Here is a 27,799-nt window from a genome sequence, read left to right as displayed (position 1 = left end):
GGCACTGAGCTGGAGTTAGGAATGCATTTCCGAAGCCAATGTCCTAATCAGGCTCGCTTCCACTGTGTTTCACGCTGCAAGACAGCCTTCAGGAGCACAGCTAATACACTCCAACCACTCCACTACCCTTTTATATGACCGCATAAAACCCAGAAATTAACTACCTTGCGTTAGGTTACAAGGAAATGCTACAGCACAGCCAGAAACACAGACCTCCAAAGACTCCGATGAGTATTTTAAGTACGATGTCATTCATTCTCACATTACTGCTAAGAAGAAATGTGGCCCCATGCAGAACACACATGGATGAGGTACTGTAAGACAGCTGTAAAAAGTAATAAAATGTGGAAAAGTTGAACCAGCCAAACAGTTTGATATTGATTTATTTCACATGAATAGATTCTGTTCCTCTATGGGTAAGTCTGTAAACATCTGGAACTACTAAGCCGTCCAACATTAGGTTTTCACACGCAGGAAAAACCAGAAAAGTCTGGATTTTCTTGGAAAACACCTAAAGTGTAACACAATAAGAATGCCAGATTTTGTCACTGATCTATCAGGCTATAAATCATTACCTGTAAAAATAGCACATAATTTAGAGATGAAATATCCAATTTACTAGGGCAGGAAAACAAAAGATTATGCTTCGAGATATGAATACTTAATTATATATATCGCTGGCTGACACTGTTATAGAATAACTTTGTAACATGGCACCATGAGACTGTCAAGATAAAGCTCTAAAACATCACAATCTGATTAAATACTCTTTCATATGCAATGGTCAAGTCAAGCATCCATATTTTCTTCTGCATTTATATTGAATAGCTCTCCTTTGCACCCATACAGCACCTTCTTCACAGCTGAAAGATCTCGTCATGTCCTTTCCAGGCTATCAACACCGAGGATGAGAACGAAGTTTAACCAAAAAAAAAAAAAAAAAATCAATGCAATAATTTGATGTTACTTAACATCTATGGAAGTGCTTCCAGCCCTTTTAGAACAAACCCAAGCAATCTCAAGAATGGTTAGTAACCTCAGTAATCACAAGGATGAAAGTATTTAGTCATCATCAAGTAATATGACTAAATCATTTGGCTTTCAACTAAACAAAGAACAGTTATGGTTATTGAACCCTTCTACCTTTCCTGCACTAGAACCAACAGCAGAACCAGCTCTGCCTAATGAGGAGCCAAAAACATGGATAAAGCTCCTTCTAATATATGGAAAAGCTACTTACTGGTCGTAAGTTAAGAATTCTGCCACTGGCTTCTTTTCACACTCATATTTCCTCTTTCTTTCACTGTTGGGTTTTAAAACAAAACCTCATATGCCTTTTACTTCTCCCTCAAGACTTCAACACACTTATTAAAAAGAAATATTCTAACATTTACATTCCATGCTCTCAAGTTGAGGCAAAAAAAAAAAAAAAAAAGAAAAAAGTAATAGCATGGCAGCTCTCTCTAGTTCGTGAGGTTAGGAACATGTGAAAGCTGCATACATAGTCAGGTTAAAACCCAAGTTTTTAGTTATAAAAGAAGAAAATCCAGCAATTTTAAAATTTGACTGACCTATTCTATTTGCTTACCTAAAGGCGAGAAACAGTTTCACTGAATACAACTGATGCATCTTATAGCACATTTAGGGCATTAAAAAAGCCTATGGCAAACCTATTTCCTGTAAAAATTTCACGTTCGTCTGAGACACGTGCAGTCTTTTTATTTAAATGCTCAAGAACTCCCGCAGGTTTTGATCAAAGACTTTAATGCTGCACTTTCAATAATTGATCCTTTACGTACTGATGCGGTAATTTGGAGCTATGAACCCGTTCTATTTAACAGCTGAGGTAATGGTCTACCATACCACACAACAGTTCTTAGAGATGGCTAAGGTTTTTTTGGAACAAATCTCTCTGCTGCCTGGAAAAATCTTTCTGTTATTTGCAATTACATCTCAGTTGATACCAGTACCTGGTATAATTTCTTGGTATTTTACTATCTCTTGTTATTTTAGTGGGACGTAGTTAGGGACAGTCAGCTGTGCTGCACAATATACACACACAGCTGTTCAAAAATCCATAGCATCTCTTATATACAGGCATCATCGTATTCGAGAGCTGGTTTCCACCCAAATTTTAAAGCACAAATGTGCTTTGAAAAGAAACTTAATAATTGGCACTGTGGTATCCTACGTTTGTCTCCTCTCGGATTTCACACCAAGTCTGTGCTGCTTCCACGCAAAATACGTTTTTATTATTGTTATTATTAACTGTTCAGCTTGCAAGCAGTTTAGTATCTGAAAATCCAGCTCTAATAATAGGGCACCAGCCCATAAAGCAAGATACTAAGTTCTAGCTACACAATCTACACACACGAGCCAACACAGAAACAGACTGTGCCCTCTTCCACGGTGGTTTTGCTCTGCACAGGTGGATGGAAGAAAAACTAGAATTAGTGAGAACTATTTATTAATTACTTAAAAATAAACAGAATGGGGGAGGACTGAATACATGCTTAAGAAGAAAATTCTGTTTCAGCAGTCACTTTTTGGCCATTGCTAAATTTTCTATTGCTATGTAGTTTAATATTTGTCTTGTCATAGAGAGTAGCAAATAATCTACATGCAAGCAACGCTCCCACCACCAAAACAAACCAACAATCCCAACTGAAAGATAAAATTGAATCAACTTATTAGTATTTCTTTGAATTATTTTTTTTTTTTAAATCTGGAAATTAAGTACAAAATCGGTTACTACTAAACAAACAAATTTTAATACCTTTAGGGAAAAAAGCAAAAGCTTTTTGATTATTTTGTGTTTGTTTTCTGGGGTTTTTTATTCTCTTAAAATTTTGTTTTAGAAATCTATTAAATAACCTCTTCGAGCAACAAACTATATAAACATAATGATGTAAACTTCATCTGTAGAGCTGATGTTTACTCTATAGGTAGGGAAACTGAAACACATCGCTCTAGTATGACCTATTTAAGACAACACCGGAAAAGTGCGGCATCAAAAGCACGTGAAAAGACAGCACAGTGACAACCTTAAACATGAAACAAGCACTGGAAAAAGTCTCAGAGGCAGTTCAGTTAAAGGCATTCTCGGTTAAAAAAAGAAAACGCAAACTAGCAGAAACTGACCCTTAAAAGGACATTGTTAGAACGAAACCAACACAGGAAAACAGTTGACAAAACTGAAAATTATTCCTTTATCATTTGACATCTGAACACAGTGAACATGTTTTAAGGATAGACATTTTTTAAAAGTTGGTAAGCCATCTGGTTTAAACATACCTATATTTTTTATATAAATAAATAAATAAATAAATAAATAAATATATATATATATATATATATATATATATATATAGTGTCACAAAAGCGATTTGGGATGTTCATCGACCAAGGAGGAAAGGGACACAAGGTAGGACACGTGTATATATACGGTTTGTTTCTGACAAACAGACTTCCAACGAGAAAGAGGTGTTAAATCACAGTAATTAAAATACAGAGGCATTGCAGTAACCATCCTCTCTGTGTGCAAATGGCATCTGAGCCAGATTCTGAACCTACAGAAATCAAAGGGATTCTTTCAAATGAATTTACAGACCCTTTCATCCCACCCTGTATATACACACACAAACACACACAGAGACAGAGGTAAATGTAACTTTAATTACTCAAAAACCACTTTTGACATAATTACATTAGGAAGTAAGTTAGTTAATGGTGTTTAAAAGTAACATTTTAAGCTGTAAACTAAAATCTTAATGTCAAAGTCAATGGGAATTGCAGTGCAAAACACATTAGCACTTTCTAGAGAAAAGTAGAGGAAAAAGGCCAATGAAAATGCACTTCATCCGATTCATAGAATCATAGAATCTTCATGGTTGGGAGGGACCTTTGAGATCATCAAGTCCAACCACACACACAAAAAACCCAACCTACAATCTCTGCCACTAGAGCATGCCCTGAAGTGCCACATCTAGACGTTTCTTAAAGACCTCTAGGGATGGCGACTCAACCACCTCCCTGGGCAGGCTGTTCCAGCGCCTGACCACTCTTTCAGTAAAGTAATTCCTCCTCATATCTAACCTAAACCTCCCCTGCCACAGCTTCAGACCATTTCCTCTGGTCCTGTCATTATTCACTTGGGAGAAGAGGCCAACACCCACCTCTCTCCAACCTCCGTTCAGGTAGTTGTAGAGGGCAATGAGGTCTCCCCTCAGCCTCCTCTTCTCCAAGCTAAACATGCCCAGCTCCCTCAGCCTCTCCTCATATAACCTGGTCTCCAGACCCCTCACCAGCCTCGTAGCTCTCCTCTGGACATGCTCCACCACTTCAATGTCCCTCTTGTACAGGGGGGCCCAGAACTGGACACAGCACTCAAGGTGAGGCCTCACCAGTGCCGAGTACAGAGGCACGATCGCTTCCCTACTCCTGCTGGCCACGCTATTCCTGATACAAGTCAGAACGCTGTTGGCCTTCTTGGCCACCTGGGCACACTGCTGTCTCATGTTAAGCTGGCCATCCACCAGCATCCCCAGGTCCTTTTCTGCCGGGCAGCTTTCCAGCCACTCTTCCCCAAGCCTGTCGCGTTGCTTGGGGTTGTTGTGACCAAAATGCAGGAGCCGGCACTTGGCCTTATTAAACCTCATACAGTTGGCCTTGGCCCATCGATCCAGCCTGTCCAGGTCCCTCTGTAGAGCCTTCCTACCCTCAAGCAGATCAACACTCCCACCTAGTTTGGTGTCATCTGCAAACTGTTCTGTTACTGCTTTTGGTTTTGAAGGGATGATACCATATAAGAGTGGGAATTCATAATCAAGACAGGTCACAGACTCTTGAGCTGTCTTACTGCAGTTGCTCTTAAGGAACCACCCAGGTCCCATATGCCAGATCTGAGAGAGGGCAGAAACCCCCACAGCTACCTGTGCCTGCCCATCCACGTACCCAGCAGGACCCCAGACCTCAGTAAGCGAAGGGTGCAGCTCCCATCAGAAGCTGCCAGGTTGCCCCAAGGACCCGTGACAGATAGAGGTCAGCATTTGGGGCAGTTATGCCATTACATCCTCTGGCAGGACAAGCAGCCTGGCATGGAAGCTGCAACTCCACCTTAGCTGAAGTCAAGTTAAACCTGCACTTCCTCAGCCTCCATCCACAGCTGTATTTTTGGAAGAGGGTGTATACAACCAATCTACTCGCAGTTATTTCATTTTCTTATTTTTCCTATCAACGAGATGAGGCTAAGAACTCTGATTAAGCTGGAAAACTCTTAGAAAACATTCAAGGGCACTTGAAGCTTTAAGTGTTGCTGATCCAGCTGTTGAAGCCAGCAGCACAGTGAGGTCGGAGGGATGCTGCTGCTGCTAAGACTGAAAAGGGATGCCTGTCAACCCACTTGTCAGTGTCCATTCCCCTTATCTTAACAGCTCTGCACCTGGAACACAACAGCAGCATTGCCTGCATACAATAGCTATGAAAGGGCTCAGATAGGCTTTGTAACAAAGTAATACTCTCTTGATTTATTTTACACATCTCTCCATCTCTAATACTTTTCTTTGCAGTTTAGCTAAATGCTCCTCTGAGCAGCAACCTCTTCCCTTTACATTTTGCTCCTACGCTGGCACGCTCTTTACGTGAGAGAATTTTATCATCCTCACCCAGCACCACATTAAACCAACTGTACAATTACACTGAAATCTGTCAAATTTCACCTCAAAGTGAAGGACTATTCAAGAGTTTTACTTAATAAAAAGTATAATACCACAAAAAATCTCAATACGGAGATTTTTTTTTCCCCTTCAGATTATTTTCTTTGAAATATGATCCAATCTCTTTTCAGAATTCATGTATTGATTGATTTCAATCTACAAATACTATTTTTCATGGATGCATTTATCTTCCAGCATAATAATGGTTTGCGCTGTACAGCATCTATTTTTCTTTTTATTAATTGCATATTATTTTTTTAATCATGAGTAAAAATTTGATAAAATTAAGAAAAACGCTGGGGGGTCTTTTCTGTTTCTGGAACAGAATCACAGAATCACAGAATCTTCAGAGTTGGAAGGGACCTCTAGAGATCATCTAGTCCAACTCCCCTGCTAAAGCAGGATTGCCCAGAGCACATTACTCAGGACTGCATCCAGGCGGGTCTTGAAAATCTCCAGAGAAGGGGACTCCACAACCTCCCTGGGCAGCCTGTTCCAGTGCTCTGTCACCCTCACTGTGAAGAAGTTTTTCCGTGTATTTGAACGGAACTTCCTATGTTCCAACTTGTGCCTGTTGCCCCTCGTCCTGTCACTGGGAACCATTGAAAAAAGTCCGGCACCATCCTCCTTCAACCCACCCTTTAGATACTTGTATGCCATCATAAGGTCTCCCCTCAGCCTCCTCTTCTCCAGGCTAAAGAGTCCCAGCTCTCTCAGCCTTTCCTCATAAGGGAGATGCTCCAGTCCCTCAATCATCTTAGTTGCCCTTCGCTGGACTTGCTCCAGTAGTTCCCTGTCCCTCTTGAACTGGGGAGCCCAAAACTGGATGCAGTATTCCAGTTGTGGCCTCACCAGGAACTGTTATACACAGTCTTCAATGATTACAGCACGCTACAAGTACTTTTAGCATTATTTTATAAAACTATAAACCAAGCATGTTTAAAGCATAACTACCCTGTCATCAATAGAAATGATCTGCAAAAGCAGGACTGGGAGGGAGACAGAGTCTAGAGCTCCAGTTGGAGGGGGGCTGCCAAAGATGCCAATGCAGTGTGGCACGAGATACATAAAGGAAAAATAATCCACTACAAATATCAGCTGAAATCTTAACAGATTTGGTCACTCTGTTCTTCTCCTACTAGTTAAAATTACTAGCATGACTGCTTTTAAAAATAAACTCAAGTTGATTTTAACCTTTGGCCAACTGCAGATTGCAAAGGAAAAGAATTCTTCCTTGATAACTAAATTTATGTGGGGTTTTTTTCGAATTCCTACATCGAGTGCATCTTTCATTGGATCAATTCAATTTATACAGATTTTAAGTCACCATGAGGTGACCTTAGCTCTCCAAGTACTCTCTCCAAGCATGCTAGGTATCCTGTATAGTACCTTTTTTTTCCCTAAATGCGCCCAGAAAACTTCGTGCTTTTTAAGCATCAGCTCTCAACTCAGTAGAGGCTGTTATTTCATCCCTAGTATAACTCCATTTTTCTTCCTTAGAGGAAGCATCCTTTCCAGATTCTAAAGAACTATATGTGAATTAATATAAAATTAATAAAGTTACAGTCTCTCTTCTGCTCTTTCCCCTGTATACAAATGCAAAAATTATTAGAAAATACTCCTTTTGAATTCCATGTTTAAATCTACCTGGATGGTCTCTCTAGGGATACCTTGAATGCAATAATATGGTTTGTAAGGATATCCTGTTAACAGTGAGACACAGATGAGAAGGAGAAAAAGTAATAAACTGAACACCAAATACACTAAACCTTAATGAGTAGTAAGGCAGACAGTGACAAGAGACTTGAACTCCTGAGTCACTGATAGATGAACACTAAAGGAACCACACAAGCACAACCTTGAGAAGCTTCACACAGAACTTCTTAACTGATAAGAACACGAGAAGCAGGGTTATCTACGTTTATCAGTCTCATGGGAAAGAACAAACTTATTACGGAATGTTTGGAAGGGCACTGTTAGACTGTCCAGAATGTCAGCATCTGGAAAAACCCAAAGTCAAGGACAGTGACTGTGTAAGGCCCCTGCGGTGTGAGTATGGATATTGGACATATTTAGGGCCCAGGCTATTATTTAAGGGATCAGTGAATGAGAGTATGCTTGTGAATCAAGGGAGTGAGGGTGTTCATAGTTCTGCTACCAAACATCAACCCTGATCAGCCAACAAGAAGGTATAGGCTTGTGCTGCTTGTGCTGTTCACAGTTATGTGCGTACTGCCTGCATTCATCTTTTCCGCCTCTCTCATCCCTGTGGCTACCCACGTGCATACTGTGCGTGCGGCACACCTGCAGCCTTGCTGGGGCCGGGTCTGTAACCTGGAAGAGCGGCAGCCTCCATCTCCCAGACCTGCAGGAGAAACCTCCCGGGTTGAAATCCAAGGGATTTGGCTTCCCTTACCAGTCTGCAATCTTCCATTTTCAAGAATGAATTTTAGTCAGAGAGTTATTGAATAAATTCATGTGGGTAAGTATACTCTTCCTGAAACTGGAAGGTTTTTATTTTATAAGAGTCTTTCCATAAAGTCTGGTATAAAGAATTTCCTCTTTCAGCCTTGGAAAGAGTTACTTAAGTAGTAATATTTGGGAGAGAAAATAAACAAAGGGTGAAATACCACAGTGTGTGCCCCTCATTAAAACTATCCACTCTCCCGTTAACAAATGCATTTAGGCAGCAGGAGACAAACCAAACAGAGGTACTCTGTTTCAATGCGGTTTCTAAAATAGTTCTGTATTTTCTACTGAATGAAGGACAATATGAGCAAAACTAAGAGACCACACAACTTTGGACTTCAGGTGGTACAAATCAGCACCATTTCATTAGCACAAGGGCCACAAAATAGCTTCCTCCCAGGATCTCCTGAAAGATCCCCCTGTGACCCAAGGTCTAACTGCTGTCACACCTCTACAGCCACGGTTGTTTAACTTCTTCCAGGGAGGAACAACCTGCACCTTGCAGTATCAGGCCCCTGAAGACAGCCTCAGTTTGTTTGCTACTAATACCACCCAAATAAAATAAAATACAATTTAAAAAAATACTTCTAGCCCTCTTCTCACATTGATCATCCCAAGTTCAGAGCGTATCTTACTTGCCTGAAAGTGAGGTAGAAATAAGGCTCCTATTCATTTTCCCTTCAGCACCAATGGGCTTTTTTCTGAGCTTAGGTTAGCATACAGAAAGAGAGGTTATTAAGAAGTGAGATGAATCCCTCTCTGCCTCTATTTTCCCCCTAACTTGAAAAATGGAGTGCGAAAACATGTTCTGAATACTTTATTCACTTCTCCCTTTATTGTTGTTTATAACCTTTTACATATTTCAAAAGAGCTCAAACCTAAACCTCTCGCTGGGCTGTCATTAAATACCCATTAATGCAGAATTCTTTTCACGTAATCTTGATCAGTGTTACTGCCCTTTCCCTTGTGCTCAACTGCTAAAACTTACTTCCCTTCCAAAACTTCAATAAGTATTAATTACATCACAATTATACCTCAGATTTTATTTATTTTTATCCATCTGATTTTCAATTTTTTCCCCATTCGCAGAGGAAGGAGAGGATAGCAAAATGTGAGACTCATGAAGAAAACCTAATTATAGCATAGATGCTTTGCAAGTTTCCTCAAGCCTTAAGGCACTGTAACACACATCTCATCTAATCCAAGCATCTCATGAATGCACCAAAACATTTTTCTGATCATATTGAAAACTGTGCTCACTTAAATGAAATTCACAAATGGATTTAAAAGTAATGGCCTGTGGATACTTTCTGAATAGTTTTGCTCTTCATCAGAAACTGTTTCACAAGGAAAGTTCATATTAAGCTCACAGGCCATATTCACCAAAAAAAAAAAAGTTATTTTGTCCAAGTTTTGATTTTTAAAAGTTCATTTTTCCCCCCAACTACCTTTAATGTTCAAGACTATACTGAAGAAAACATGAGAGGGATTTCTCAGTGGAAGATGACCCATAAAATTTAAAGTTTTATAAAAACATTGCTTTTTTCTACATCTACTCACGACCTAAATCAAAATCTCAACCCATGTGCAATATAGAAAAAAATGGATAAAACAACATATGCTTTCTTAGCCTTCCGTAAATTATAAATTCACCAAATTATAAAAGTCACCATTATAAAGCCAGTGTAGAGACTTCAGCTCCTAGCATACATTCAGCTTCAGAGGACTTTTCGGTTACTGACGTACCTAACCACGTAGCAGACTGCTACATTCGGTTTATACAGAATGAAAATGCGTTTGTCTCTAGTGGTTCTCTAATCTACCTATACAACAACTTTAATAGATTTAGCATGCTTCAAAAGTTGCTTTAAAGAAAAAAAAAATAAAAACTGCCAAACATACAAACCAGGAAACTGCACCAAACATCAGCCGCAGCAGGAAGAAATTAAGAGGAGGAAATATGAATCAAGATACAGACATTTGAAACTTGCTGAAAGTGAAGGAACAGAAGAAAGTTAAATTGATGAAAAAGTTAAGCAGAGATCTGGAACAGATCTGAAGCAAAAGCAGAGAAGAAAAATTTAACCACGGCTTTTTCAAAAAGCTAGGAAGGAGACAGCTGTAGGAGAATTCAGTAACCAAGGTGTAAAACCAAGAAACAGAGAGTTGTCACATCTGCTGTTAGAAAAGACATCAAACAGACAAAGATCTACAGCAGTCTGCTTGTGGGACTGAAATTAAAACAAAGATGGGAATGAAATAATCAGCATTATTGCAGAAAGGAAAGGTCGGATGACAGAGTTCATGCTATGCCATGATGCATTTTGGCTGATAGTGAAGTACGGAGGATTTTAAAGGAAGCGGTGACAGTCACAAGCCACAGATTTAATTAAGACTTTGTATGAACTTTGTATGAATAGGGAATGCTGAATGCCAGTGAGGGGATGTCTAAGATGGGATGAAAGTATGTGACTTTCAAAAGGTCCTCTTTCAATGACACAAGAAGGGGCACTAAGACACCTGTACTTACACAAAATCTGAAGTCATGAAAATAAGATAAGAAAGTCTCCTAGTCTTTTTGTTGCTTTCATACCCTTTGTGGGTAACACGCTTGAATCTCTTTTAGGTTTCACCCTCTCCCTCCAAATGAGGCTAAGAAATAACTTATACCACTAGCCCAACAGGCTTACATACACAACCAAACCTCTAATAGCAAATTCAGACAACAGTCGGGGACCTGATCAGGCTTCTGCAGTACAGACACGATACATGGACTTGGGTAGTTCTTCCTTCACATCACTGAGATGCCAGCCAAAGATTCGAACTCAACTGAGTATCTGCTGCTGAGTGATTATGTTATCTTTTGGGAAGGGAAACCTTATGAGATGGGAGAATTTTTAAATACCATTAGGAAGTCACTGTGAAAGTGGCCACATGATTCCTTTTTACTGTGAGGTGGTACAAATTTCTCCCTAGCATTCTTTCATTACTGAAGGACTGATGACTTGCCCCACTGACAATACAATAAATTCCAAAAAAATATTAGTAAGAAACCAATGGCTGAAATGGCTAAAATAATGTTTATTATGACACTTATCTGTGATTTTTAAATTATGCCATAGAACTTCTCCCTATAGTGTGAATTTAAGTAATTACACATTTTCTGTTAAGAAAAAAATTGAATAATATCTGCCCCACACAGTAACAATGTAGCTTCTTCATGGGTCACTGGAAGATCTTCTGATCACTAGACCAGGTTAGCACGACCCAAGAAAAAGGAGGTAGTGCTTGTTTCTGCCTGGATGAGACAAGAGCAGGACTTGACATATTTCCCCAACTATTACAGCAATTTCCAAAGCAGCAACAGCTGACTGTCAAGAATCCCAGACATAAAGGATGACTTAGTAGTAAGGCAGAGTAACAGAAATACATTCAATCTGTGTGTTAGCCTTAGTTTATATAGCCTGTATTAATGAATACGTAAAATGAATTGGTATCTCAAACTTGAACGCCTTCTGAAGTGAGGGCGGAGGATCAATCATCTTTAACCACAAGGTTAGTGAGACGATGGGGAGGCAAATGAGGTTCTACCAAAGTAAATCCTGAACTCCCACCTATCATCTTCACGGCCCTTCTTCCCTTTCAAGTTTCATCTCCTCGATATTTGGGTATTAGGATACTAAGCTGTTTATAGGACCATTTCAAAAATCGAATGACAATGAGGAAACTTAATGCTTCGTCATGTACAGAGAATTTACCATATGAAGTATGTTTCACCTCAAATTGTTAAGCCACAAATAAAAAATCTGAACGATCATGCAATGACTGAATGCAGTAAGGCAGCCCTAAAAACTAGACACACATTTCACAGTACCTCAAATCAGAAGTATTTCTCTTTTTTTTTTTTAATATATTTCCTTCTTTTTGACATACTACCATTCATTTCTTTTATTTCATTTCATAAAGGATAATAATTAGGTACAATATGAAAAACACTCAGGCAGAAAGGCTGGTTACAAGCAACTTGACACTTCCCATAATTACAAAAAACCCCACGATATTGATGATGTGGCCAGCCCTGTTCATTTTGCCTGCCTCACTTCTGAAAACAGGCATTCTCTTTTCATAGTACCTCCAGAGGTGAAATATTTTTTTTAATGCAGACAAAGATCTGATCAATGTCATTTGTTCTCCTTGGAATTGTAATGATGAAGCTGTGTTAGCAGATCAACTGATGAAGTATTTAATCGTTGAAGACTGATGTCAAACATACAACAGCATCACTCAAACTATATGAATTTGCTAGTGAATAGCAGATTGATTGGAAAGTCATAAATCAGTCTCTCCTCCCCTGCACCCTTGAGGTCTTACAGCATTGCTTTCTGTTAAATTGACTATGATTTCACCTACAGAGCACGAAAACACTGTTTCTTTGCAGCTACTTTCAAATGCAACACTTCGCTAAAGAAGAGATGAGATGTTTTGTAGATGTCAAATGGCTACAACAGGAATATAGGAGTAGACTTTCAAATTCAATGTGTGAAGTATGCTTTGACTTTAGCTGGAATACTTCAGTGCCCAAATGTAACTTGAAGCCTTCACAAATCCCCTCCAAATTATTTTGTTCAAATACAAACCTTAACAAACATTAGAACGCCTAGCACTAATCACTAGCAATCAGTGGATAAAGTCAAACTGGATAAAGTCAGCATTTGAAGAGCAGGGCAATAAAACAACACTTTTTTATGCTTCGGAAATGAGAAGCTTTGTGTATAAAGCAGGCCATTAATAACAAGTAGTCCGGGGATCTCACATTTATCCAGTACCTGGAGAAATCCAAACCCTTCTCACGCTGACTAACAGAACTATACCTGAACTCAAAGACATCCAGCTGTGTTCCATATGACTGGTACGTGACATGGTCAGAAAACTCCCACTTTGGTCCATGACAAATAATACAGAAGCAGTTTGCAAACTTATGGTCTGCAATCTAAAGGCATAAAAAATGCCAGAGAGAAGCCAGACTGAAGATCCTGAAGTTTTCATATTACAGACAAAATTATATGACACTATTTGAACAATTCATGAAATAAATTCTGACACCCCTGCTAACACCGATGCAAAAAGCACTTTTGCCTACCTGAAATGTAGTATTGAATGTTGAGCAAGTGGTAGTCTGAAGATATTTCAAAGACACTCAACTTGAGGTAGAAATCAACTTACCCTATGTTTTTCCTTTACTTTCTTCCTGTATTCTTCTTTGTCAAATTTGTCTTCTTCCCGTAGGATCTCTTTCGCTTTATCTAAGTTGATACCACTGGCATCATCTTCCTCATCTGCTTTTGCCAAACTGGACTTTTGCACAGGTGGCCACTGCTGCACTAACTGAATTATACGTGTCAACAAAGAAAATAATGGTTAGAATAATTTTTTTACACATCAAAGTTTTGATGCCTTAATTACACATTATTTTTCTAGGCTAAATAAAAAGGCCATTTACAAAGGAAACAAACAAACAAAACCTCTGCATGATACAAACTTGGATACCTTATTTAACATCACATTCAGTCAAAAATGACTATTTGAAAATAATGTCTCCATTACACCGTACTACTGTTCAATGGATTCACTTGAACTTCTTCCCCTTTTTTTCTCTCTTTTCCTAATGGAACAGATAATTTATAATCCTGATAGTCATTTTGGGAGAAAAATGACACTTGCTTTCAAGAAATGACTCTCCAAAACATATGCAACAGAACAAACAATTACTAAATCTAAATAGTATGTTTTCATGTAAACAATCAATATTCCAATGTATTAACTGAGAGAAAAGATGAGACAAGCCTTCATCACACAGTATATAAAAAAACACGACTGTGGGTTCACGTTTTGGGGGAAGCAAGGAGAACAGATGTGGAGGGGTTTATTGGTTATTGTATGAAAAACAGATTGGAAATGTTTGACGATTCAAGTTTGACTTGTGGATGACACACTGAACTCATCCAGCTTCTCTTAAACCCTAAAGCAAAGACAAAGACAACACATTCACCAAAAATATCCCCACCTATCTTATGACCTAATAACTTATAACTTGGGGTATGAGCGGATATCATCTGGGGGCAGTCTTTGCAAAATAATTCTTGCTTATGGATTGGTACAGTAGTAACTCTTAAAAAGAAACTATATGTCAGAAAATATAGAATGTCTTTCAGATCCAAATGCAAAACCAAACACAGGGTGTTTTTAACCTGGATACTGATAAAGCCAACCAGCTGTTTCTACTTCCTTTTGTAAAATGGAGTGTGCGTACTTGTATTTTCTAGAAAGATACATTTCTGAAAAGAGTTTTATTTTATCAAAGAGAAGCATGTGGAGTAGAATAGTAAAACTTTAAAGCCGTTTTAGATAGCTCAGAAAAAAAGCAGGAACAACATCCATAGATGCAAAGTCTATGTTTCCTTAAATAAGCCACCCCTTCTCTACTGTGCTACTTTTCCAACTATACTCTTTGTGCTAATTTTTTTTCTCCATCCTCACTCCTTTTTGCTTCATTGCATAGATACATAAAACATTTGCATACATATTTTATGATGAGACAACAGCTTTTGAATATCTAAAAATATCTGAAGATGTAATTTCCAGTCAATGGGGCATCCTCTAAAACCTTTTAAATTTTGTCTAACATCAGTAATTATATGGCTATAGTCCCTTCACCTGTAATATAAAATGCTTTATTTTATTTGGTCACAAAAGCAAATTATATATTTGTAAAGGTGACCTCTCTTTCAGTTTCTGCTTTACTGAAAGTAATCTAGAGTAAGAAAAAAAGTGCTACTTTTTTCCTAATGCTGGAAATGGAAAAACAACGTACACAGCATCTGAAGCTGTGAAATCAAACCTCTGAAAAGTTTATGGAGCATGGAGACTTGCTAGTGAGGTTATCACCACAGTGAAACCCTAGAGTGACTATCATCCACAATAGTTCCTTTCAGTATAAAATCAATATATTTTTCCAGGGGCTATTAAAAGATCCAATTAAATTACTCCAAATTTCAATGCACTGCTACATCAGCACCAGTAGGTGAAAATTCGGTAATTCCTTAGCTTTCCTAACAAAACTTTTAATCTAGAAATAGTGAATGCTGGAAAGAAAACCAGGGACTTCTTTTAATTCCACTACTTTAACTCAAGACTTGGGGGAGCTTTGGCAAAGGCCTACAGGAAAATTGGTTTATATTTCTGTAAAGAAAAAATAGGCTCTTGATTCCACCAAAGATAATAGGCAGAAAAGAGGTACAGTTCTGTACATCCACTAACAGCTCTCATACAAGTATTTCACAGATATAAAGGTGAGCAGAGGTCAGCGCTCAGCATTCTCTTTTTTCCCCCAGTGGAATTGAATTCTAAATGGAAGCTGAACAGTTTTGCAAAACTTAAACCAACTACGAAGACCACACACTTTTGAAAAGCGTATCTTTTTTATATAGATATGAAGTATTTCTGTCTTTATAGAAACTACAAATTCAGTTCCCACAAAAATACAGTTATTTTGAGCTGATCTTACCTCTCCATCTTCAGTAAAGACTATTTTTGTGTTGACTTTAAATTTCTTTTTCAAGATTTTTTTGGCTTCTTGGGTTTTAGTTGGTTTTTTCTTCATCTTTGATTTTGATGCATTCTGTATGAAAGAAAATGAGATTTCTTATGTTTTTTTTTTTCTAGTCACAAAATATATGCTTCAAACTTTCTTAAAATCAATTATATGTATTAAAATGTAATTCCTAAAACACAACAGTCAGAGTAGCTTCCAGTAAAAATTAGCTAACAGCCTTTTTCATAGAAGTGTTTTAAGCAAGCCATATCATGAGGAAGTCATTTACTTCAAATCACACTCACCTTTTTGGGACAAGGACACTAGATTCACCAGCTTACGCTGTTAACAAGCCTCATCAGACAAGAAATCCAGTATAACTGACCGAAGCCATTAGCTGTAACTGATCAGACACCACTTTCATCTCCCTTGTCATCCCATTGTCCCCAGGCACCACAGCACACCAGTTTGAGTGATTTCTGTGGCAATGAAGGGCACAAGTGGCCATGCAAGAACGTTCCTATTTCATAACTTTCTTGCAGTCCCACCAGGGTGCAGAACATCAGTGCTAGGGGATGTCTACCCAACTTAGCATTAAATAACATTTAGAATCACAAAAGTTATTAGCATCATAGGAAAAAAGTTGTAGCGAAACGAAGTGGTGAAGACACCAGAGAAACTAATAAATGCACAGATGCTGAAGTTATGTTTATTTTTTGTGTGCACAATCATGCTGTTAGAAAGAAGAGGTGAAGAGGTCACTTCTATTTTTGACAGAGATTGAGGATTCATCATTCAGAGTATTTTTGCATTTTGGAGATAGTTTGCAACTCTGGCAGAACCATTTTAATTACTTCTGTAAAATGCAGTGGAAAATGAATTGTCACATCCAGAGATGGCCCGCATAGGTTTCACAGAGCCACTCATCTGGTGGTAACATCATGGAACCAAAGAACATGGAGATTCCCGATCTCCAGCTCTTTTTCTGAGATCTCTCCTTTCAAGAATAAAGGACATATGCGTCCAGACACAATACACACAGACAACGTTTTAAGCAGTAACTGCTATTGCAGGAAGTATTTTATAGCAAAAGATGTTCTGCAGGAATACGTGGAGACTCCCCAGGAGAAGACCCCACAACTCATTCATCATCTTGTAAAGACTGCAAAGCTCTGTTACTCATGAAAAAGCGCCTGAAAAACAGTCATTAAACTGTCTAAACTTCTGATAAATAATAGAAAGTGGTCAAAGCAACCATGGAGAAAAAGGAAAAACTTAACTTCTTTCACTTTTTCTTTTTTATTTTAGTCATTTTAATCAGTTTCATGTTCTATACCAAATCCACTATAAAAGGAAGCAAAAAAAAATTAACTCAGAAAGTCACTGTCATTATGATTAGCACGCTAATGCACTGAAATATGAACTATAAAAGAGAAAAATTACAGTCTTCCTAACAGGAAAAATGGCTTGTGACAGCTACTGCGCTGTGTTATCAAGTAATGACCATATCTATTATAGAAAATAGTAACTGTAGCAGCACTTATGTCCTCAGTATTGTCATACAATTTTTGTTGGATTGGGCAGCTACTACTAACGAGTCTCAGGCACACCTTTAATAGCGCAGAAAGCTGCGCTTCTTCCCTCACTCCCATTGTTTATCCCACAAACACAAATGGTTTGAGAGTCTGCATAAGCATAAAACCCTTACTGCAAAATATTCCTGTAGAACAACAGGAACTGCGCAGAGGAAGAATTTAAAGAGAGATCTCCTTCAAGGTGGTAGGATGGTACTTGTCACTACCACAACATTTCCTCTCACCACTTCCTTTTGGATTAAACCTTTTTGGTTTAATCTTTTTCTTAATCTTTAATTTTAACAAGAGGAAGAGGGAAGAAATAGGAAGCTAAATCTCCCCACTATACACCTAAAAAGCATAGTATAAGATCAGTGTATGAATTTGTCAGATTTACAGTATGCAGCGTTAAGGAAAGGTAAGAGATCAGAATTTTAAAAAACATACAGGAAAGAGTGTTAGTATAAAACTCTACACAACCCACAGACAATTAAACTGTGGTTTTTATTAGGATTCTTTCATCGCTTTACTAAACTGAACACACTCCAGAGCCGATGGCTATCAAAGCTCCCTCAGCTTCGACACAGTCTCCTGACTGATGGTCATAGTTTAAAACCATACTAACAGCATGGAGACCAAATGGGCTCAGACACCAAAACATCTTAAACAAAGATGCAGGCACAATTTTACAAACTACATGACTTCACTGTTCAGCGGGAGAAGTGGTGCAGTCCAGGAGGGAAGCTGGGTGGGTCAGTGCAGTGGTTCCTCACACGGCCTCCCTGTCCCAGGGGGGAAGGAGGCTACATGGTCCAGGAGAAGAGTGAGGCAGGTTAGCCATTGGTCACATACAGTCCTGGGGCTACCGTGGGGTCCCATAAATGCTGCTTTGGTTATCTCCTGGGGACCCCTCCCACATTGTTCTGAAGTCCTTTATAGTCCTAAAGTCTCTCTTCTGTCACCTAAGTCTCTCCCTCCACATCTCAAGAGCCTCTCCCCTTAATTCCTGCTCCAGTTGCTGACACTCTATCTTGAACGTGGCTTCCTGCCTCACCCACGCTACCCCTGAGACCCCCTCACCCAAATAAATTTCTATTGCCATTGCCTGTCTGCTTTGACCCCACATTTGAACAGCTATATTGAAACATCAGGTGTCTGATTCATCCATTGTAAGAAGCGGAACACCCACAGACAGCAGACCTCAGGCTTTCCTAATCTTCAGTGCCAACCCCCAGTTCCCTGCATTTTCAAGCCATTCCACTTACTCAGATGCCATTTTCATCTTTTGTACTAGGAGATACCTGACAATTTACAAGCAGCAGGCTGGCATTTAACCCTCATTCTCCATGGCTTCCTCTCTTTTCTTCACAATGAGTTCAACACACCAGCAGACAACACCAGCTGCTGGAGGCTGCCAAAAGATCTCCTCCATCTGTTAACCTCAAGCGCTGCAAAGAATACAACTGTGGCAGGAGCCATAAGTCCTCTCTAACTGCTCAGTAAACAGCTGAAATCTGGGGTCACAGGCTTTGCAGGCAGAAGCACTGTCACATCAGCAGACATGAGTGAACAGAGGGTTTCTGCTGACAACCAGACCTTGCACATAATGCCAGAGCAAGACATGGGCCTGGGCATTTTAGAATGAGCTGAGAGGGTGTAGTGGCTCCCCACGCTGACCGGCTGACTCAGAAAACACTGTGTATCAAAACCTGCTCAACTAACATCTACCTCAGTAAAATCCATTTCTAAAGCGGTATTACAGAATCACAGAATGGCAGGGGTTGGAAGGGACCTCTGGAGATCATCTAGTCCAACCCCCCTGCCAGAGCAGGGTCACCCAGAGCAGGTTGCACAGGAACGCATCCAGGCAGGTTTTGAATGTCTCCAGAGACTGAGACTTCACCACCTCTCTGGGCAGCCTGTTCCAGTGCTCCGCCACCCTCAAAGTAAAGAAGTTCCTCCTCATGTTTAGGTGGAATTTCTTGTGTTCCAGTTTGTGCCCATTACCTCTTGTCCTGTCACTGGGCACCACTGAAAAGAGTCTGGTCCCATCCTCTTGACACCCACCCTTTTAAGTATTTATAAGCATTGATGAGATCCCCTCTCAGTCTTCTCCAGGCTAAACAGTCCCAGGTCTCTCAGCCTTTCCTCATAAGAGAGGTGCTCCATTCCCTTGATCATCTTTGTAGCCCTCAAAGAAATTACACCTTGACATTACACCATCCAATAAGCCGTCAGTCTGAACAAAATGGGCACAAAGGATCTGGGCACAGGTTTTCACGTTGCTTTTATATATCAAAGGGATTCTGTGGTTAAACTCAAGTTGGTAACAGAAGCGAAAGCACCAGCCAGTGCAAGTACGGTTCCCCGTCAATGAGAAGAGGAGCTCACCGACGCATACATTTTGCCCTATGCCAAATAAAAACATGCCCTCAAGTCTCACCTTTTCTTCTATGAAGATATGGCAATAGTTACGCTGATCAAACAAGATCAGAGTGACAGTCAGTCTCTTTAAAATAGTATATAACAGTTAAGCATTATAAAAGTCACATGAGTTTAAAAAAATTTCATAAAACGTAAGCTCAGCTGCAGGGTTGGGGGATTTTCTATTGTTACTAATCAAAAGCCTAAATTTCTTCTTCCCTTTGCACATGCACATGCCAGATGGTTTGCCGGATTATTTAATGAGTTAGAATAAAAACTAGCTCTTAGAAGCACAGGAAATTCAAACATTTTAATATATAATCAGAAACAATACAGCTAACATGCAAGTTCTTTTCTATTTTTCTCAAGAAGAAGCAGGTTTTTGTTTTCTGGCTTAGAAGATCTGATATTCTTAGCTGAATCTATGACAAAGGTTTTCTAAGTGAAGATACTGACAAGCTTCAGACATGAGATTTACTATTTTTTCATTTTAATTTTTTTCTGAAAAGAAAGGGCGTCAGAAACACAAATATCAGTAAATTTTGCTATTCTAATATGCAATTTTTTCTTATTAATACAATTTTTAAAGTCAATAGTTTAGATTGAGTATGTAAACCTCAGTAACTCAGGATTAAAGCACTTACAGTCTCTTACTGTAACCAAGACAAACACATTTCCTTTGACCTTTGGAGTGTTACAAATCATCAAATGTAAAGTTCCTTCATTTGTAACTATAATTTCCTTTTTAATTTCAACTCGATAAGCCTGTGAATGCAAGCACAGTATATTCACTACAGAAGCAGTCTAAAGACAGGACTACTTTATTGTGGTGGGGTAAAGTACCAGTTGAACAAAAAAAAGGTTATAATCCATTTTCCAGTCACGTTAGCTATAACAAGCATTACTGCTTTTCTAGGGGGGTTGTGGTCTTTTTTTCTCCCCCTTGCTTATACCTTACAATACCTAGGAAGAACAGTGCTGTACCTGGAAATATTTTTCAGTCTCTCCCCACATTATTACATTTCTTTACCCGGAATTCAACAGCAACCGCCTCTGAGAAACAGAAATCGATGTGGTACTCAATTCCACACACTTGTTTTGTATTTCTTCAAGCAACTACCCACAACAGGAGCAAGTACTGTCACATTTATATTATTACCAAGCACATCAATCCCCCTGTCAAGCTACTGAGTTCAGACTCAGAAGTCACTCCCCACGAAATAGGACACAGGCTTGTGAGACTGAAGCTACCAAACCTTAGGCAAAGAGAAGGGCGGTCTTCCTCTTTATGCTGTGGAGCACGTACAGACATGGCTTTCATCTGGCAGGCACTACAGAACTTTCAGAAGATTGAATAACCTCCAACCACTCATCTAAAGCAGCCTAACCATAAAGTGTTACCTCTCAATGCCTTAAACTTCACAAACTCAAACTATGAGGCTTCGGTTACCTACAGCAGAGATAAGGGTAGAGGAGAGGGAAATTTTCACTCCTCCTGATTTAACCAAAGAAGCAGCAGTGAGATACAAACTTCACACCTTATACATAGTTATAAAACATAAGGAAAACATTAAGAGAAGCAAAATAACCACTTTGAAGTCCAGTCCATATTACTTCAAGCACCTACAAAATACCAAAATGCTTCCTTAGTAATACATTTTGACTCAACCAGCTATCTGTCCTCCTGTTGAGTAAGAAGGATCAGAGAAGCAGAAATCCTAGGATGCAGCATGACCACAAGGAGATGTATGGATGCTGCTTTCCTTCATGATCTGTGATACCTAGGTGGTCTCTATTTTAATTTTCAGCCCGCTTTCTGCAACGACAGCTGTTTCAGTCCTTCCCAATTTCTGCTGACCGCTCACAAGCCACAGGCCACCTCACGTTGCCGTGAACACCAGAAAAGCCGAAGACACTGAGACGCAGCAGTGCAAAGTTCTTCAAACCGCCTACTTCCACAACACAACTCCCCAACCTTTCCTAGGAAAACAAGCTTCTTTTAGTTAACATGTGTTATTGGTTTTTTTAAATGTGACACAAGCGAGTCTAATTCTGCTTTGGTGAAGTGTTGTAAGTTTTTTCTTTTTCAAGTGTTAAAAATTGAATTACGAAGCTTAAATTTACAGACACTATCCAACCAACTTGTATAGCATCTGTATACATCACTGAGCACAGCTTTTACCACAACAGGTATGAAGATCTGCAAACAGGCAGGTTGTTACTCAGAAGACAAAACAAGCACTCCTTACATGTTCTTCTATTTACTTCTCTATGAACTTTTAAAGCACATCAGTCACATATGAAGATCAACACGATCTTGAATTTTTCAAGTGGCAGCTTAAATTAAAAGGGTGGATTGATGGTGTTCTTGTTTTGGGGTGTTTTTTCTTCAGGGTGTGGGTGTTTGTGTTATTTTGGGTTTTTTAACTAGTATCATGCAAGATTCCAATGAAGATATTGAAAAAGCATAAAAGTCAAAACTATTGGTTGGTAATTCCTAACCCAATATCATAGTTTGAACAGGGGAATTCTGGACAGCTGTACTACTTGCTACCTCTATGCACCTATTTACTTTCTACACCTATTGGAAGAATGGTGATTTTGAAAGAGACCATTTTGTAAGGTAGAACCTCAAAACCTACATAGAGAACCCTATACCCTATAGTATAGAATCATAGAATTGCTGAGGTTGGAAGGGACCTTTAAGATCATCGAGTCCAACCTTTAACCTACCCTGACAAAAGCCACTTCTAAACCATGTCCCTAAGTGCCCCATCTACCCTTTTTTTAAACACCTCCAGGGATGGTGACTCCACCACCTCCCTGGGCAGCCTATTCCAATGTTTAATAACCCTTTCAGTGAAAAAATGTTTCCTAATATCCAATCTAAACCTCCCCTGACATAACTTGAACCCATTTCCTCTCGTCCTATCACTTGTCACCAGGGAGAAGAGGTCAGCCCCCATCTCTCTACAACCTCCTTTCAGGTAGTTGTAGAGGGTGATGAGGTCTCCCCTCAGCCTTCTCTTCTCCAGGCTAAACAACCCCAGCTCCCTCAGTCGCTCTTCATAAGGTTTGTCCTCCAGACCCCTCACCAGCTTTGTAGCCCTTAAAGAAACTGTAGAGAAACCTACCATAGAGAAACCTACACCGAGAACTGAACACAGCTTTTACAGTAACAGTTGTGAAGATAAGGTTAAATCCAGGTTGGCATGCAAAAGAAAACCGGCATTCTTTGCATACAGAATAACATAGATATGGAGCCTTTCAAAAATCACAGCAACAGGAGAAAAAAAAATAATAGAGGAAATAAGAAAAGCTTCCAATAAGCATTATTCAATATTGCTAACCACATTATGGACAAAGACCACAAGACCAGCAGTTCACCACACTATCATTCCTGTTTAAATCTCCCTACAGATCAAAGAAACAGCAACAGATACAAGAAACCATAGCAAAGACAGAACTGTACTATGGCAACCACACGCTTAGATGATGCTTGCCTTTGGTTTTGATTACCATTAGGACAGAAGATTACATCTGAAACTGTATTTCCTTAGAGTTTTGTGTTTGGAGAAAGAGTTTGCTTAGAGAGGATGTCTTAGTAAACAACATACTATTATTTTCTATAAAACAAATTAAATTAAGCCATGAAAGTTGAAAAGAAATAAACTTAAGATTAAAATCTCAGTATTTAACACAAAATGCAAGAGTGAGGATTAAAGAACTTGCCAACTTACAACTTGCTAAAACAACTGGAATTTTTTGCATTATATTTACATGATGGGCTAGGTTCTATGTTTAGACAGGTATTTGCTACAATTCCTTGCATTTAAAAAAGGTTATTTATTTAGGAGATCATTTTTACTTGTATATAGGCTATGACAGCAGAAAAAAAAAGGAAAAAGAGGTGGCAGTAAATGGCTCCATGCCCAGTATTTCTCTCCAACCACAGACAAGAAACAAGCTGAAAAACAGAATTCTTTATTAAATGATTCTTCAATGATAAATCGTACTCTCATTTCTAACTGACATCACATAACAGTATTTCTCTAGAATACTTCTAAAACACTGAAAACAACTAAAGTAATTTTCTACTGAATTATTACACTTTCCCCACGAATGAATGCGTAGTCCATGTGATACCTGTCTGTTCATTTCAGCAGCTGCTAACAAGACTTAAAATTGGGAATTTTGGCAAAGGCTAAACAAATACAGAGGCTGAAGTTTCTCTTTCTAGCATGTCAGTAAAAAAAGCAAAGACTAAAAAAAAATATATTGATATAGCAAAATTTACATTAAATTAGTGAACTTATTCTGTGAATTACAATTTTAAAATCATAATGAACTAAACAATGGCAAAGATACCAGCATTTTCAACACAAACTATCTTTGCAGGACATTGGAAGTGCCATCAGTAGCTCTGCACTTCCAACTGTGAATTTAGATGAGAAAAAAGAATTTTTTTATTCCACGCACCCCCCTATCCCCCATTAACGTTAAGAGGTTTACTTCTGCTTTAAGTATTTCCTTTTGTTTCTTTACAGATAATTTAGAAATGCCTGGGTACCATTTTACTCCTGAAATGTCTTCTGAAATACACAGTCACAGCTGCATTTATCATCTACAAATTTAAACCAAATCCTGAAAATAAAAATAAGGTGCATCCGCATACTTCCATCCCTGAGAAAACTTTCATTGCTTTCATTCTCTATATTGAAAAAAAGAATGTTAATGTTTTAACCCTAATATAAAATCCCACAGTACCAGAAAGAACCATAAATGAGCAGCATTGCACAATCAGTTTTTCATGCTTTTTTCCTCCCTGTCTTTCCCTTTCCCTCTGCTTGCTTTCTTTTTTATTTTTATTTCTTATTTTTATATATCTCTCTACCTCTATATCTATATATAGAGATATATAGATATATCTCCCTCTATCTCTAGATATATAAAGATAGATATGTATGTATAGATATAGATAGATATATCTTTGACCCTACCACAGAACAGGAAGATTTTAAAGAATACTTTAGTGAAGAGCTAAGCTTCCCCCAGCCCACAAAGCAAACATTTGAGTACTATAAATTATGTAATTGTAAATAAAACTCTAGTATCTGCATATGGTAACAAACAGCTTTTGTCATTGATCTGCAAAATCATTGCATCTCATGTTCCAAATCTTTAAGAATATTATATAAGAAATACAAAAAAACCCAGTAAGTTTACTATTTTAAGATATAATATGGACAAACCCATTATGTGAGAAATTTGTGAGTTACAGTAATTAGGTAATATCTCAATCTGAAAGACGTCTCTATTTAACGCACTGGACCACAGAACTTTTCCGTACAGCTACTGCATTAGCCTGTAAATCTCTATTACTTGCGAGCATAAGCAGCAGCACCTTTCTAAAACGTTAGGCCTTTAGCCACGCAAGGCAATGACTTGCATCACGCAGTTTATTTAAAAGAAAGGTGTAACAGAGAATAGCGAACTACTTTACATATTTCTAGGCAAAAAGTAAATTAAGTTATAATTGAGTATGCCTGACTAAATGAATTTACATTCCAGAAGACTGTAATTCAAAACCAAACATATTAACATAACTTGTATATATTCTTGGGGTTAAGGCTGGTAGAAAAATATATTTCAAAGATACACATACAAGCTAAGATATCCTAATAACTCAAAGACTGCCTCTAACTGAAATATCCAAGAAGTATACAATAACGATTAATGCCACTAGTAACTGCAGGGCCAGATCAAGACATAAAATGTTTTCTCCACCCCTCCCTGTCATTACAAGGTAATGCAGCATCACAACACAATCTTCCTCTGGTAAAATCCAAGAGAAATGCATGGTAACCATCAAATTCTCCAACACTTCTACAGCCAAGCAAAGCAGATAACTGCTTGCAGTTATCCTAAACAGAGGATTACATCTTTGTAAATGAATGAGTGTTCCTCATACAACATCAATTAACAAGCAAAAACCATGATTTTGTTGACTGCTAGTCACTCTCCCTATTCCAGAGCTTCCATTTTTGTGAGCAAGAAGAGGCCACCATGAAGATGCTATTTCCAGCAAAACATGGCAAATTAGAAATAAGAGCATGAACGTGTCTTTGATACTGAACTAAATTGCTTCAAAGGTAGCCATCCTCTATCTCTCACTTCCAAAAAAGCCAAAACCAAACCAAAACAAACAAAACAACCCCAATCAACTAACGAAACCAACCCAAACCCCATAATCCATGAACGTGGAGTTGAGGAGCTACAAAAACCTGCACCTACTTTGCACCTTTTGTTCTATGACAGGTCTCCAATGATGACAACGTTGATATCTTTCCCTACTTTCCAGCAGGTGGAAGATCCTCCCTGTTCACCCACCACTAACATTCAACATGAAACAAGGCCCACACACAAAATGGGGGTGAGGGGAGACAAGCAGGAAGGGGAGGGGAGGGCTGCCTTGTTTGGGATGAAAAGAACTCTTAAGCCCTTCAGGTGTGCTGCGAATGTGCCATATTCTGGAACTTGTAACCTTTCAGTCTCCAGAAGAACCAGAATTGCTCCTTCTCTCCCAGGCTACACTTAATATCTTAGTGCAAGACAGTTAAAATGAAATATTCAGAGAAATGTAATCATTGAATGATACAGCAGGAAGGCAACGCTGACAAGCTGAGCTGACATTTAATGAACCGAAAATTTGGGGCTTTTTTATTTAAAGAATAAAGATCCTTCTTTTTTCATGAGGCTGTATTTTCCAGTAGTTAAGACACAGTTATTCTAAAAAAGAAAAGACTTCTCTGTATAATCATCACAGCAGCCCAGGCTTAAATAAATGCCGTAATGTCATTAAAATTATGGCTTAAAAATACTTTGCAAAGGAATCTTAGGTCAAAAGGTGAGGTGAGAAGACCACACTTGCATGCGGTTTTTCTGTAAGGTTTACTATGTTTTACCACCATGAGCAGCGTGACGTTCCTTTTCTCCCTCAAAAGCCACGACGTGTGGCCCCAGGAACACAGTGGCAGCCAAGGCTGAAGCTTCTTAAAACATTTTGTTCACTACGTTCTCCTGATCTGCCATCAGAAAGTAACAAGAAAGTTACTTTGCAAAGATAAATATATTTATCTCGTCTCTCTCTCTCCCTCCTTTTGCACATTCTAAAACCAAAAACTATGCTAATTTAATTACCACACCACAATGATATCCTTCACAGGCTATGACCACAATAAGCAAAGACTGCATTTTTTTTTGGAAAAAAACCCAAAATTTATTTTAGTTAATTTGTGCAGTGTAAGTTTTTCAGCAGATTAGTGTGATAACCATCATTTTTTTTAAAGAGTTTTATTTCATCTTTAGACTAACATAGATGGCACATACTCCTTCCCCTTTAGAGGCCTCTCAATGCACAAGAGCTGACACCAGTAAAAGCGTTCATCAAGACAAGAGGTAACGGGCACAAACTTGAACACAGGAAGTTCCATCTCAACATGAGGAAAAACTTCTTTGCTTTGAGGGTGGCAGAGCACTGGAACAGGCCACCCAGAGAGGTGGTGGAGTCTCCGTCTCTGGAGACATTCAAAACCCGCCTGGATGCGTTCCTGTGCAACCTGCTCTGGGTGACCCTGCTCTGGCAGGGGGGTTGGACTAGATGATCTCCAGAGGTCCCTTCCAACCCCTATCATTCTATGATTCTATGATCTCTGTCTTCAGCTGAAGCAATTAAAAGTTTGCAGTTGTTTCAACAATATATATTCAGATAGTCTAAACTCATAGAATCACAGAATCTTCATGGTTGGAGAGGACCTTTGAGATCATCAAGTCCAACCAAACAACCTACAATCTCTGCCACTAGAGCATGCCCTGAAGTGCCACATCTAGACATTTCTTAAACACCTCTAGGGATGGCGACTCAACCACCTCCCTGGGCAGGCTGTTCCAGTGCCTGACCACTCTTTCAATAAAGTAATTCCTCCTCATATCTAATCTAAACCTCCCCTGCTGCAACTTCAGACCAT

The 27,799-nt window shown here is 38.9% G+C and overlaps 1 protein-coding gene across 1 annotated transcript in view; it reads right to left on the bottom strand.

The window, feature by feature from the left end:
* The window catches only part of DDX10 (DEAD-box helicase 10), a 190,018-nt gene that overhangs the window by 61,360 nt on the left and 100,859 nt on the right, over positions 1-27,799 (bottom strand). Inside the window, exons 14-15 of the mRNA XM_054193646.1 lie at positions 15,748-15,861; positions 13,407-13,568 (exon numbers count right to left, since the gene is read on the bottom strand). Coding sequence (XP_054049621.1) covers positions 13,407-13,568; positions 15,748-15,861 — 276 coding nt within the window. The remainder of the gene's footprint in view (positions 1-13,406; positions 13,569-15,747; positions 15,862-27,799) is intronic.

The sequence above is a fragment of the Rissa tridactyla genome, chromosome 1, assembly GCF_028500815.1.
Source record: "Rissa tridactyla isolate bRisTri1 chromosome 1, bRisTri1.patW.cur.20221130, whole genome shotgun sequence".
Classification (NCBI taxonomy): Eukaryota; Metazoa; Chordata; class Aves; order Charadriiformes; family Laridae; genus Rissa; species Rissa tridactyla.
Note: the sequence above shows the minus strand (reverse complement) of the source record. Positions and strands in the feature narration are given on the sequence as shown.